Source organism: Pyrgilauda ruficollis, unplaced genomic scaffold (assembly GCF_017590135.1).
Source record: "Pyrgilauda ruficollis isolate IOZ18807 unplaced genomic scaffold, ASM1759013v1 scaffold143, whole genome shotgun sequence".
NCBI lineage: Eukaryota > Metazoa > Chordata > Aves > Passeriformes > Passeridae > Pyrgilauda > Pyrgilauda ruficollis.
Genome location: NW_024512877.1, coordinates 1207670 through 1220384, shown reverse-complemented (window position 1 = coordinate 1220384; position 12715 = coordinate 1207670). Strand labels below are relative to the sequence as shown.

The following is a 12715-nucleotide window of genomic DNA, read 5'->3' as shown; positions in this document are numbered from 1 at the left end:
AGCCCTCCCTGGGAGGCAGCAAGAGAGATTTCTAACCATCACCATTTACCAGTGTCTTTAAGAATTTAGAGACAACATACAAAACCAGGTGTGACTTTTATTGCTTCAGATCTTCCACTTTCACACATTTCCTGCTCCTACGATCTGGCAGAGCTGCATTGTCATATTTTATATTTTCAGATCATTTCCACATTCAAATTCATATAAAAATTAATATTGGTATTAGTCTAATATTTCTATTAACTATTTAAATCTTTGCACTGAATGGTGCACACAGAAACCTGAAATCACTGACACTCTAAGAAGGCACATCTTGTTTCTGAAACTCAACCAGACTCCCAGGTGTGCCAGAGAAGCTGGGAACAGCAAGGCCAAGGCTCCCTACAGACCAGTTTGAAATTCCAGTTTCTAAGTTGCCAGCCTAATTCCTGCAGAGCAACCTCCTAAAAACAGAAATGTGGATGTGAAAGCTAGTCCTAAACAACAAAGCTTGCATGCAACAAACAGGCTTTGAATTCCTGAAAATCTAAACTCCTTGATCCTGCACATGTATTATCTCCTAATGATGTGCCTGTCTCTTCCCATTCCTGCACCACTTCCACCAGATACTCCCACCTTGCAGGTCAGGACAGAAGGTTTGAAATCCTGAGTGCCACTTTTGCTCTCACCTCACAAATCCACACCCAAAGGTACCTGACCCTAACAGGAGCTGCAGTGGCCTGGATACTGCCAGAAAAGCTCCCCCTTCTGGAAGCACTGGATAAGGGACTGGGATGGAGGGAACAGCCACCAGTACTCCATGGAGTGTGTGTTACTCGTGACTCTCTAAACGGGATTGCTGCTCCAGCTCTATCTATCACAGGTATCAGTGCTTTATTCCCACTTTGTTTGGATCAGGATCTGGTGAAGGTCACTCCAGAAGGGGAACACAGCAACAGAATTCCTTCCACACCAAAGGTGGGAGCAAGGTCTTCCAGGAGTACATCTTGAGGGAAAAAAAAAAAAAAAAAAAAAAAAAAGAAAAAGCACCTTCACAAACACTGCCTTTTGTGATTTTATTAAGAGATGTTTTCAGGACAGACAAGCTTCTGGTTGCAGATGTTACAAACCCTACAACGAGAAACAAAACACTCAGTGAGCTGGGGGCAAACTCTTTTCCACAGCCATCATCCTATCCCAAAGAAAGAACAAACCAAGCTTTCCAATGAACTGCATTTCTCATTTCCTGCATTTTGGCCAATGATCCCCATTTTTCCCATTGAGGCAGATCTTGCCAGACTCCTTGGTAAGACTTCAAACTGTGACAACTTCCTTATAAAAGCAGCCTACAAACTGTTCTCACGTGGCTTCTAAGACTCTCCCAGACTGGATCCTGGGGCAGGACAGGATGGATATATGAGGAATACATTCTCTGTGCTGCCAGCTGCACACTGGTACAACATCAACACAACCAAGGCACCCAACCCAAGTCTCTCCAGCGGTAATAATGCAAGGCCTCCAAATCCATGCTGTATAACACAACACGGAACAAGGCACGTGGACAGATCCACCATCTCCTCTCCAGAGGAGTGTTCTGAGCTTGAACCCTGTCCCCTTTGGCCAGTGCAATGCTCAAACCCAACTCTGGTCACTGTGCTGGGCACAACACAGCAGCCTGACTTCCCAAAATCCCAGCTTTGTGTTTTTGGTGGCCTGAAACAGTTTCCACATGGATCCTCAGCACACCTCCCCCCACGGCCCCCAGGCACTTACCCCTCAGGCAGTGGGCACTGGCTGAGGCATGGCTGGCTGCTCTGGTTTGCCACCTTTCTGCTCTGAAATGGGGGTGGTGGGCAAAATCTCCTCTTTGGGTTCCACGATGCTGACGTGGTCTGGCAGAGGCTTTTTGGGGCCAATCTTTCCACTGGGGTCCCAAGGCAACATAATCTTTACTTTGATTCCCAGTACTCCTGCAGAGAGTGACAGGACAAGGGAGACACAAAATAGATCAAGAGATGGGCACCAGGGTTACAAAATATCTCTCTACACATTGAAGATCTGCTGACAACATTGTAACACACACATGCTACAGCTTAAAAATCTAATTACTGTGACTTTTTATCACTGTTGTAAATTTAGGCAACTTAAAGTTGGATATTCAAAGTTGTTCAACTCACTGCCTTGGCTGACTGCAGTTCTACCCTCAACTCATTCTAAGCCTGGTTTTAAACCCTGTCCTCTTCCTCAGCTCATTTTTCCATGAAATTCCACTTTTTTTTTTAACATCCCTTCTCAGACAAATGCCTCTAAATCATCCAATGAGCAGGACACCCTGGCCAAGGCAGCCTTAGCACAGCACCACAGAACGTGGCACAGAGCAGGCTGCAATGACACAAGGATGTCCCTTCTGACTCGTCATCGTATCATCACCGAAGGGAAGGTGGAGAACAGCCCTGGGCTGGCATCCCTGCACCAGGAGCTCTGCAACTGATTAACACAAAGCCAGCCAAGACACACAGATCATTTGTGTTTCACCAGGAGGGAGAACAAGTGGAAGCAGGTTTAGCTGGGAAGACTGACTGACACCTGTAGCACCCCTGTTCTCTCTGCCCATCCTGAGGAGCCAGGAAAACCAGAATCCCAAATGCCAAGGGCTCTTGAAGCCAGGCAACAGGCACTTCTGGAAGTTACCACCAGCCTCAAAGGCCCCAGGACAGAAGTGAGAGCATCTGGAAAATCTACAGCCACATTTCTAACTGGAAACATTCAAACCCCATCAGCAGAGAAGTGGATGACCTGGTACAATCACACTGGCTGCTCAAGGCCCCTTGGCTTCCCATTCCCAAGTGATTTCTACTTTGGATTTAATGTTCAAATCCCACAGTGAGAGCTCAGTTGCAAAAGCCCAAGCAAACAGGATTTTCAGAGTCTGAACCATCCACAGCAGCAACTGAACTATTCTGTGAAATCAGAAGTGCATCAAAACCATGTGAGTTTCAACCCAAGGATGCCAGTCCTGCCAGTGGGAAATCTCCAGCCTGCAGGAACGGGATGCCAGGAGCTGAGATTTTTGCAGCTCTAGAGAAGGAAGCTGACAAAGCTGCAGAGGGCTCTGCACGCCAGGCACTCACCCTGCCGGAGTAGGACGTGACGCACGGCTGTGTCCACGTAGTAATTCACCGGGTCCCCACTGTGGATCATCAAGCCATCCACAAACTTCATGGACTTGGCCCGCTGACCTCGCAGTTTGCCGGACACAACGACCTCACAGCCCTTGGCCCCGCTCTCCATGATGAAGCGGAGGACGCCGTAGCAGGCTCTGCAGGGAGAGGACAGCCAAGCCATGAGCCCCTCTGCCAGACCCACGGGGCTCCCTGGAGGAATTTTAGCACTATTCCAACCTCAGTTTCATGTGTCAGCAGTGCAGCTCCCATCCCTTCTCAGACAAATGCCTCTAGATCATTCACTGGTGACGGGAGGCTGCTGCTGGAGGACCTCACGCAGCGCCACAGAACGTGACACGGCGGAGGCACCGCCACCAGAGCCACCCGCTTCTGACTCGTCATCGTCTCATCACCGAGGGGATGAGAGCAGGGCCACTGCCACCTGAGCCACGGCACAGCCACAAGGCCTCCAATGCTGTTTGCCTCACTCCTCCAACACTTATTCCCAAAGGAACACATCCAGCTTTACGCCCCACAGACAACCTGCAACCAGACAGACTCAATGCTCCAGAAGTAACTGTGAGCTGAAGTTTCAGCGCAGCATTACCAGGTTAAACCCTCAAACTGCAGAGGAGCTGTTTTTTGGGCATGGTACTGGAGTCCCACGCCTCCCCCAGGGGCAGCTGCTGTACTCACCTGCGCACAGCCAGCCCTCCCAGGAGCTTGTAGCGCAGGGACTCGGCCTGGGCGATGGCACACAGACCCCTCGTGGCCACCTTCTCGGCGTAGAGCTGCACCAGAGAGAACACAGGGCTCACACGGGGCTCTGTTCCGAGCCATCACAGAGCCACAGCGTGCTGCAGCTCGGAAGGTTCATCCACTTCCACCCCTGCCATCAGCAGGGATCTCTCCACTGGACCAGGCTGCTCCAGCCTGGCCTTGAACAATTCCAGGGATCCAGGGACAGCTCCTCTGGGCACCCTGTGGCAGTTCCTCACCACCCTCACAGTAAATTTCATTTTTATTTTAGCATAACATAGGAGTTTCATTCTACTCTTCTCCCTACATTCAGTCCAGTTAATCCTTCCACACTTACAGGCAGCAGCTTTATCCTACATTTCTTTCCCTATCTAACATGATCCAGCAGCACCAGCCAAGCTGGAATAAATGAGCACCACCCCAACACACACATTCCCTCTCCCTCCCTGATTTGGTTCAGAGCAAGATTTCATGGAATAGAACTGCAGAATCCTTTGGGTTGCATGGACCCTTTAAAGGACCCTAGTCCAACCTTCCCCTGGGAAAACACCCCTAACATGAAGGATCAAAAACAAATGGTGTGAAAACTTCTGTTTCTCAAAGATCCTTCTGCAGCAGAGCAGTTTCTTTGTAATTCATTTAGTATTTCAGTGCAGGACCATTTCTGAGGCCAAGTAACACATGACCCAAGTTATCCTGAAACCACCTTTCAGCTGCCACCATAAATCCATCTGCACCACCCAGTTCCTGAGGCAGTTTTACCTCCACGCTTCCCTCGGGGAACCCAAACCTCTTCTGCACCACAGCCGTCAGCTCCCGGATCCGGCGTCCCTTCTCTCCCAGGACATTCTGAGTTCTGAGGGAAAACAGTTACAGGACAAGTGAGAAAAGTATCCCCAGGAGTGAGAGTGGAGCCACCCCAGAGGGCTTTCAGAGCATCCCAGCTCAGGAAGGCTGAGTTACCTGGTGGCAAGGATGATAATCTCAGTCCTGGTGGGAGTGACCCGGACTTCCACTCCGGAGTATCCATCCTCAGCCAGCTCCCGAGTCAGGAACTCGTTCAGCTCTGCTTTGAAGATGCCATCAGCGACAAACTAAAACACAAACGGACAAAGTCAAGGTCTTGTCACATTCTAAACCTGAGTGCAATTCACCTGAACTCCTCCTGCAGCCTGACAGTCTCTCCTGACAACTCTCCCTTCCTCTGAGAGAAATCCGAGAAAACTCTCCGTTGGAAGGGACCCATAAGGAACACCAAGTCCAACTTTTACAGGAACAGCCCAGGAACTGAACCCACAACCTCGACTTTACCAGCACCGCGCTCTGTTCACCTCAGGGCGCAGCAGTGGGGAAAAATGGAACCCCCTTCCCTGAGTTTCTCAGGAATAATCCACTCCTAGCACGAGCCCACACCAAGCACCGCCTGACCCACGGCCACTGCTCGCGCTGGGATCACAGCCCTCTGCTGCAATTCAGGAGCAATGTAAGGGAAATAATGAGTGGGGTCGCATCCCTTCCCCAGCCCCACGGGAAGCTCTGCCGGGACTCCTGACAGCCCAAACCTCCCTCTCTTCCCAGGACAGGCAGCGTCCGGCGCCCCCCGGGGCAGCCGCCGGCCGCAAACCCTTCCCCCTGGAAAGCAAAGCGAAATCCCAGCAATTCCCGGCTCCCGGCGCCGCTCCGCACCTCCGCGCGCGGCCACGGGGAAGCGCCCGCTCCATCCCGCCGCCATGTTCCCCGCCGGGCCCCGCGCCGCATCCGCCGCCATCCTCCCCCATCCGCCGCCGCCGCCCGCCGGGAGCGGGCCCCGCGGGCGGCGCTATATCCGCCCTCCGCCGCGTCCCATTGGCTCGCCGCTGGCACGGCGGGGGGAGAGCGGGGCACGATGGGAGATGTAGTCTTTGCCACGCCGCCATGTTGGCGAGGCCTGAGCCATGCGTACGCCCCGGAACAGCGTTAAGGGGACACGGGAGTCAGCAGTGTGTGGAATAAAACAGATAAATGATAATTCACCCCGGGCTTACGCCTGGAGACCTGCTCTGCCCAGGCGTTGCTGTCAGAGGGCGCTCTGCTGTTATCCAGGAATCACAGCATGGGCTGGATGGGAAGTGACCTTAAAGCTGATCCCATTCCACCCCCTGCCATGGCAGGGACGCTTCCATGGCTCCGAGCCCCAGTGTCCAACCTGGCCTTGGACACTGCCAGGGATCCAGGACTGCTCTGGGCACCCTGTGCCAGGGGCTGCCCACCCTGCCAGGGAACAATTCCATCCCAAAATCCCACCTAACCCTGCCCTCTGGCAGTGGGGAGCCATTCCCTGTGTCCTGTCACGACACACTGTTTTACAGTGGTTTGGGCATTGCAGGGGGTTACAAAAATAACAACAATAGTGGGCAGAGGTGATGCAGGGCCTCTAGGAAGCGCAGATTTAAAACGCATTTTATCACGGACGTTATTATGGTTTGCACTTGGACCTGATGATCCCGAAGGCCTTTTCCAGCCTAAGGGATGCTGTGAAAATGCCCACAAGCGCAGCAGGAACACGAGCGAGCAGCACAGCACAGGCTCCCGCTCTGCTCCGGGCCGGGAGAAGCCTGCATTACCACTAGATGTCAGTGCAGGCGGTTTCCAGGCTGGGAAAAGCCTTTCCAATGAATAATAACCAATAAATGAATGCCCAGGGATGCGCTGGGGGATGGCGGAGCATCCCACGGAGCACTTGTCAAAGGCAGGTGGCAAGGAATTGCGTCCCCGCTGTCAGCAGACACCTTTGTCTCCCTTTTGGTGTGCCCCCAGCCCAAGATTCCCTGTCCCACAGAACATCAGCCTCTGGAGAGGTGTCCAGCAGCTGGGGATGTCTCTGTGCAGGGATTTGAGCCCTGTGAACTGGGGGTCTCAAGTAATTTTTCAGGCTGCACAAACCCCACTCTGCTGTTTTCCACCATACTTTCAGAGCAGAAAATATCTGCCCAAGATCATCCATTTTTTAGGCTGAGTTTACCCAGGAGGGGCTCACCCAAAGTATTTCTGTGTCACACAAAGGCAGCAAAAGGCACAACACGAGCAAAAAGCCTGACCCTGACCCGTGTCCCCTTTTCCATGGCCTATTTAGGACAAACTGTGTCCTGTCAGCACCCAGGGCTGGAGCTGGGCACAAACCAGCTGGTGTTTGGCACCAAGGGAATGTCCCCTGTCCCCCCAGACGTGGCCTGGGGGCTCCAAGTGTGGCCTTCACAGCTGGGGACATTTCAGTGCCTTCCCCAAAGAGCGGTGTGGGATTCCTCCCTCAGCATCAGCCAGCTCTGGGTGATGCTCCAGGGGCTGGGAATGGGTTCTGGGCTAGCTGGAGATGTCCCTGCTCACTCAGGAGGGTTCCATTAGCTGACCTTTAAATGTCCCTTCCTACCTGAGCCATTCCCTGCTTCTGTGAGTTCACCCCTGCTCCATCCCTGCTGAAAAGGAGGCTGGCAACATCCCAAAAAAAGCTGTGACACGCCTGCATCCCTCTCCACAGACAGCTCAGGTGTGGTCCAGCAGGTCCCAGTGCCTTCCCAGGCCCAGCAGTGCCTTGGATCTGCAGCAGGCCTGGGATTATCCATAAATCCCATGGTGAGTGATGGATACTCAGGTTCCTGGGTCCCCCAGCCCTGCTGTTCCCCATTCCCCACTTCTTTGTGGAGCCTCACCACCAGCACAGGAGCTCCTTTTGTCCCCAAAGGACGTGCAGAGGATGGAAAAAACTTTGGGGTCGCTCCAGCCAGGACCCTCCCTGGCTCTGGGCACATCCCTGGGCTGCAGCCCCTGCTCTGGCAGCACCACTTGGATCTCCTGGACCGAGCAGGAGCAGAATCAGGGCTGCACGGGAAGGATGTCACCCCAGATGTGACACTTGGCAGCAGCAGGAGCCCCCCGTGCCCGTGGGGAGGGCCTGGCAGGTGCTGGGAGGTGGTGCCAGGTTTCCTCGCTGCGGGAGACGCGGCTTGGAGCAGGTTTGGGAATGAGGAGCTGCCCTGCCTCCCCCCAGCTCCATTCAGGGGCCAGACAGCAGCATGGTTTATGGCAGCTGAGGGCCGTGGCACGGGCTCAGTTAATGCAGCGTGCCAGCGGCTGCTCCCCGGGAAGCTGGCTCCTGTTCAGGGCAGCAGGAGGGGCTGGCAGCCCGGGCAGGGAAAGGGCCAGGACAGCTTTCCCAGCATGATGGCACGCTGCATTTTGGGATACCCCCTGCTTTTCTGTGGGCAGGGACAAAAGGTGCCATTGGGAGAGAGTGTCCTGCCTGGGAAAGTCCCCGACTGCCACTGCTGCTCCCAAAATAAGGGAGATCCTGCTGGCTCTGCAAGAGGATCAGGGAACAGCCTTGGGATCACCAAAAATACAAACTGGTACAGGCAGAAGCACAGCCCATTCCTGCTGTGGTCCTGCAGCTCAGACACCTGCAGGATTTGGGGTGACACACTGGGTTCCACTCACGCCAGGCCCTATCCCCTTCTCTGGATATGCCTGAGGATTTTGGGAATCTCCCTTCCTGTTCCTTATCATTTCCTAGTGCTCCAGAAGGATTTGGACAGCTGCATTTCAGTGCAGGAACCAGCAGCCTAGGACAGAAATCCTCCCAAATCACCTTCCCTACGACCATCAGAGGCACTGCAGAGCTCATGAATTTTCCCAGGGAGTAGCTGTGGAAAATGAAACCCGGGGTAGAGATGGACAAGATGAGATAGTTTGCATTAAATGAATGGAGATGGGTCCTGGGAGGCAATTTCAGAAGAGATAAGATGAATTGCAAGCACGAGTTGTAAAGCATTTGTAAAGTCTAACTCAGCCAGGAATTTTACTGCAGGAGCTGCTGTTTCAGAATTTACTGCTGCAGCTGGAGCAGCTGCTGCTCACGCTGTGTAAACCCCTCACTGAGCTCCTCACCCCTCCCTGGCACCTCTGGAAATCTTCCTGAGAAACTCGTTCTGCCTTCCCACAGGGAGCAGCCCTTGGGAGTGGGGAGAGATGGAGGGAACAGGGCTGGGGGGACAGGGAGTCAGCGCCACATTCACAGGTCTTTTGTAAACATTTCACACCTGGCAGGATTTACTGTTCTGAGGGGGAATAAGTCCAGCAAACCTTCTGGAGGCAGGGGAAGGTGGCAGGATCCTGCAGGACAGGGGTGGAAGAGGGCACCGTGTGTCCAGGCAGAGACAGCTCTCAGCTGCCCCAGTCCCATCTCCTTCCCTGCAGCTGGAAAAGTGGGATTGAAACTCAGGCAGCACCAGCTCAGCTCCAAGCTAAGGATGAATAACTGCTCTGGAAAGGTGTGTGGGACCCTCCAGGAGAATTCACACCTCCGAGGACACATCAGAGCTTGAAAAGCAACCACCAAATGGGCGAAACAGAAGCTGTGCCCTGGAAGCGGTCTGGATTCCACCCAGGAATTGCAGCACTCAGCAAGGTGTTAGTGAAGCTCAGTCTGACCCAGCAGCCAACTCGATTGTAATCCCAGCCTGCCACCTCCAGCACATCTGATAAATTGTTGGCAGTGTTTCAGCGGCTGCTCCCAAACAGCTCCGTCACCCTGACACCTTCCTTTGGGCATCTGCCCCGCTAAACAGGATTTTACTTTGCTGCCCAGATTCACTTTAAGGACTTTAAGGAGATTATGAAACAATTTAAACTTCTTTTAAAAACAGGAAATGGAGGAAGGCTGCTCAGTGTGCTGTTGAGCTGGGAATCCTGGGCTCATTCCTATTTCATGAACTGGCAGAGGTCATTCCAGCAGCTCACACCCGGCCCCACGGCTCGGGCTGAGGGATGGAAATTGAGACTTTAATGGGCATTTCCAGGAGAGCAGCTTGCCCTGGCACTGTCACCCGAGAGCCAGCAGCTTCAGCAAGTGATTCTTAATCAGTTTTCAAGCCCCAGGAAACAGGCTGAGGGCAGGAGGGGATGCTTTGCCCCAGCACCACATTTTGTGATGATTTACAGGTGCACTGAGGTACGGCTGGTGACAAAGGCCATCCCCTGCTCCTCGAGGTGGAACTGCTGACATGACACTCGAGGATGCAGGGACAGGACAAGGGGGAATGGCTTCCCCCTGCCAGAGAAATCCATGGAGCCATCCACGTGGGAAGATGACACCTCCAACACGGCCGAAGAGCACTGGGGGCAAATACCACGGAGGGAACTTGGTGAGGCTGCGAGGCTCAAATCCCAGAGCCTCAATCCCAGGTTTCAGCTCCCTGCTGGCACAAGGGCAAGCAGAACTGCTTTGCCAGGCTGAGCCCAGGTGCTGTGGCAGCAGGGAGGGAGCTGCTGGTCCGGGAGCAGCCTGGCAATAGCCAGCTCCGTGCCCTCCCTGCCCTCCTGTCCCCTCTCTGCCCCAGACACGCAGGCGGGCAGCAGCAGTGATAAACTGGCTCTTGGTCCAAGCACAAGGTTATTTTCTAGGACATTAAGCAGAATCCTCAGATGCCAGCTTGCAGGGGAGCCATGAAGAGTGACAAGACACCTGACCAGAATGCAAAAGCAGAGCTGCAAACTTAACACCTTTTTTTTTTTTTTCCCCTTATCTGTTAGAAATAGCTTTAGAGGGGAAGCTCAAAGCAGCGTGAGGGGCTGCTGGCTTTAGAAAATGAGCAGTTTCAGCAGAAATATTCAGTGACCACCACCCAGAGAGCTCTGATTTTTGGTATCTCAGCCATCCACATCTTAAATTAAACATTCAAGCTGCAATGCAGCCCAGTTGTTTGGCAGGGGCTAATAAAAACCTGAAAATCTTTACCCAGCCTGTTTTTCTGTAGGAATAATACCACTAACATCCCAGAATTATCTCCATCTACGTCTGGCTAGGACTCCAAACCAATAAATTGTCTCCTCACCCTCAGTTAGCTCGGTCAGGTAATTTTGAAAGCAGCAGCAGCACTTCCCCACTGTTAGGGAGAGCTGCTCTGCCAGCTGAATTAACACGAGATTCCCTCGTTATCCCAGAGCAATCCCACTCCAGCAGTGTCCTTGGGGAATAATTTGCACTGACCTCAACAATGAGGGAATTGGGAGTGCTGTATTTATTATTACTTATGTTCATTGAATTTAATATTTGGATTAATATTTGGAATGAAATTTCTGTTTGGAAAGAAGAAAAAAAAATTGGACAAAAACAAAACTACCACTTGTTTCTCTGAAAAAAAAAAAATAAATAAATAAACCAAACCCACCCTTTTTAGAAAAACATTCCATTTTGGATTTCCCTCCTGCCACTTTCATCCCTGGCTCAGCCTCAGCTCTGATGTCCCAAGCACCCCACGAGTGCTCAGATCCTTCCACAGAAATTCCTGACACGTCCAAGCACTCACTGCTTCCCCCCTCTGCCCAAAGGAGCTTCCCTCTGCAGGGTCCTTCTCTCCTGGCATCCTGTTACTGGCTTTGTCACCTCCTACTGCCAGTGATGTTCTCAGAACCCCACAAATCCTTTGGCCACATTCCCCTCTTTTTCCCTCCTCCTGCTGTCACACAAAGCATCCCCTCCTCGTTTTTAAGGACAGCAATACCTTCTGCCATCGAATTTCCAAGAAAAATGCCAATTCTCTTTAAAACCTCACAGCAAAACCTGCAGCAGGAAACCCTGGGAGCACGAACAGGGTGATGGATTGGAGCTGCTGCCTCCTCAGAAACCAAGATGTTCTTATGAAGTGGGATTAATACCACAATATACATTTTTTTTAACCCCATAAACCTTATTTTTAAACCATCAGCTTTTCATGTCTCTTCATGCAAGTTTATTCTGGGAGTTAATCCAGGGTTGTTGCTGTTTTCCAGACAGTGCCCTCCCTCCATCCCTTCCCTTTGCTAATCAGAGGCCCCAGTCTTAGAGAAATTAATTAGTGCAGTAATTTGCCCAGGACACAGAGGAGAAGCCGAATTTGTCCCACTCTGCAGGATTCAGCTGAATAAAAAAGACAAATAGCTGTGCTGTGGGATTTTAAAAAGCTGCTGTCAGCACTCCCAATGCAACCAGACCTGGAAATTCATTCGTCTTTCACTAAACAATGCAAAAAGGAGAAGCAATTACAGTAGACAAAACTAATTACAGCAGAGCTGAAGCACAGCTCACAGCACTCACTCTTCAATCTGCATTCAAAAAGAAAAATCCAACCCCAAAAATCCCTCCATCAAAAAAAAGGTGAAAATCTGGGAGTGGAAAAAAAGCAATTTTGAAATAGAAGGGGCACTTCAGCATGGCACAGACTGGTTTTTGGAAGGAGAAACCTTCAGGTGATGCTTGGCAAAGAGGATGCAGGGATTTGTCCAGGAATGATGCCAGTGGGGGGAAAAATGGTTCCAGCTCCTCCTCAGTGGGGCCCATTCCATGTTCACCTCAGAGCCAGGTGAGTTTTGGGTGGATGTTTGTTAGCTGCCAGAAAAACCGGGGCATGGCGTTAATAGTGCCAAGGGCTGGGGTTAAATCTCCAAGAGCTGCACTCCACGATCCTTGGGGGTCCCTTCCAGCTCAGAATGTCCTGGGATCTTTGTGGAGCTGGCACACTCGTGGCTGAACAGCTGCTCCTTCCATAGTGAAGACAGAGCACCCCAAAGTGAGGTTATCCCCATTTCCTGATGCTCACAGCACCCCTGCCTGACCCAGAACACTCTAGGGACATTCACACCTTTGGGTGAAATGACAGAAGAGAATCCAAAGCCTCCTGTAAAGCCCATTTAATCCCTGGCCATGGTCCAGGCTGGCAAGGGGCAGTGACAGCTTCTGAGAGAGGCAACTCCTGATGCCCAGAGCTGCAGGACTGCCTCCTGTTCCCTTTGGATACCAGCTG

The 12715-nt window shown here is 52.2% G+C and overlaps 1 protein-coding gene and 2 non-coding genes across 3 annotated transcripts; all 3 read right to left on the bottom strand.

Annotated features, from left to right (window-relative positions):
- Nucleotides 1-1041: 1041 nt before the first annotated feature.
- On the bottom strand, nucleotides 1042-5001 carry RPS3 (ribosomal protein S3). Its single transcript, XM_041460402.1, has 6 exons — nucleotides 4866-5001; nucleotides 4665-4758; nucleotides 3840-3934; nucleotides 3111-3298; nucleotides 1753-1949; nucleotides 1042-1110 (listed from the first exon to the last, which is right to left on the bottom strand). The coding sequence occupies exons 4-5, from the start codon at nucleotides 3268-3270 to the stop codon at nucleotides 1756-1758; spliced, it is 354 nt and encodes a 117-aa protein (XP_041316336.1). The 5' UTR covers nucleotides 3271-3298; nucleotides 3840-3934; nucleotides 4665-4758; nucleotides 4866-5001; the 3' UTR covers nucleotides 1042-1110; nucleotides 1753-1755.
- On the bottom strand, nucleotides 2267-2414 carry LOC121349729. Its single transcript, XR_005954593.1, has one exon. It is a non-coding gene; the product is annotated as a small nucleolar RNA SNORD15 (small nucleolar RNA).
- LOC121349730 lies at nucleotides 3415-3561 on the bottom strand. Its single transcript, XR_005954594.1, has one exon. It is a non-coding gene; the product is annotated as a small nucleolar RNA SNORD15 (small nucleolar RNA).
- Nucleotides 5002-12715: the final 7714 nt, after the last annotated feature.

Bases quoted from the DNA above. Each gene is read 5' to 3' on its own strand.
- RPS3 (XM_041460402.1), bottom strand. From the start codon at position 3,270: ATGGAGAGCGGGGCCAAGGGCTGTGAGGTCGTTGTGTCCGGCAAACTG. The intron at 1,950-3,110 runs GTGAGTGCCTGG...CACTCTCTGCAG, and splicing joins TCACGTCCTACTCCGGCAGG to GAGTACTGGGAATCAAAGTA.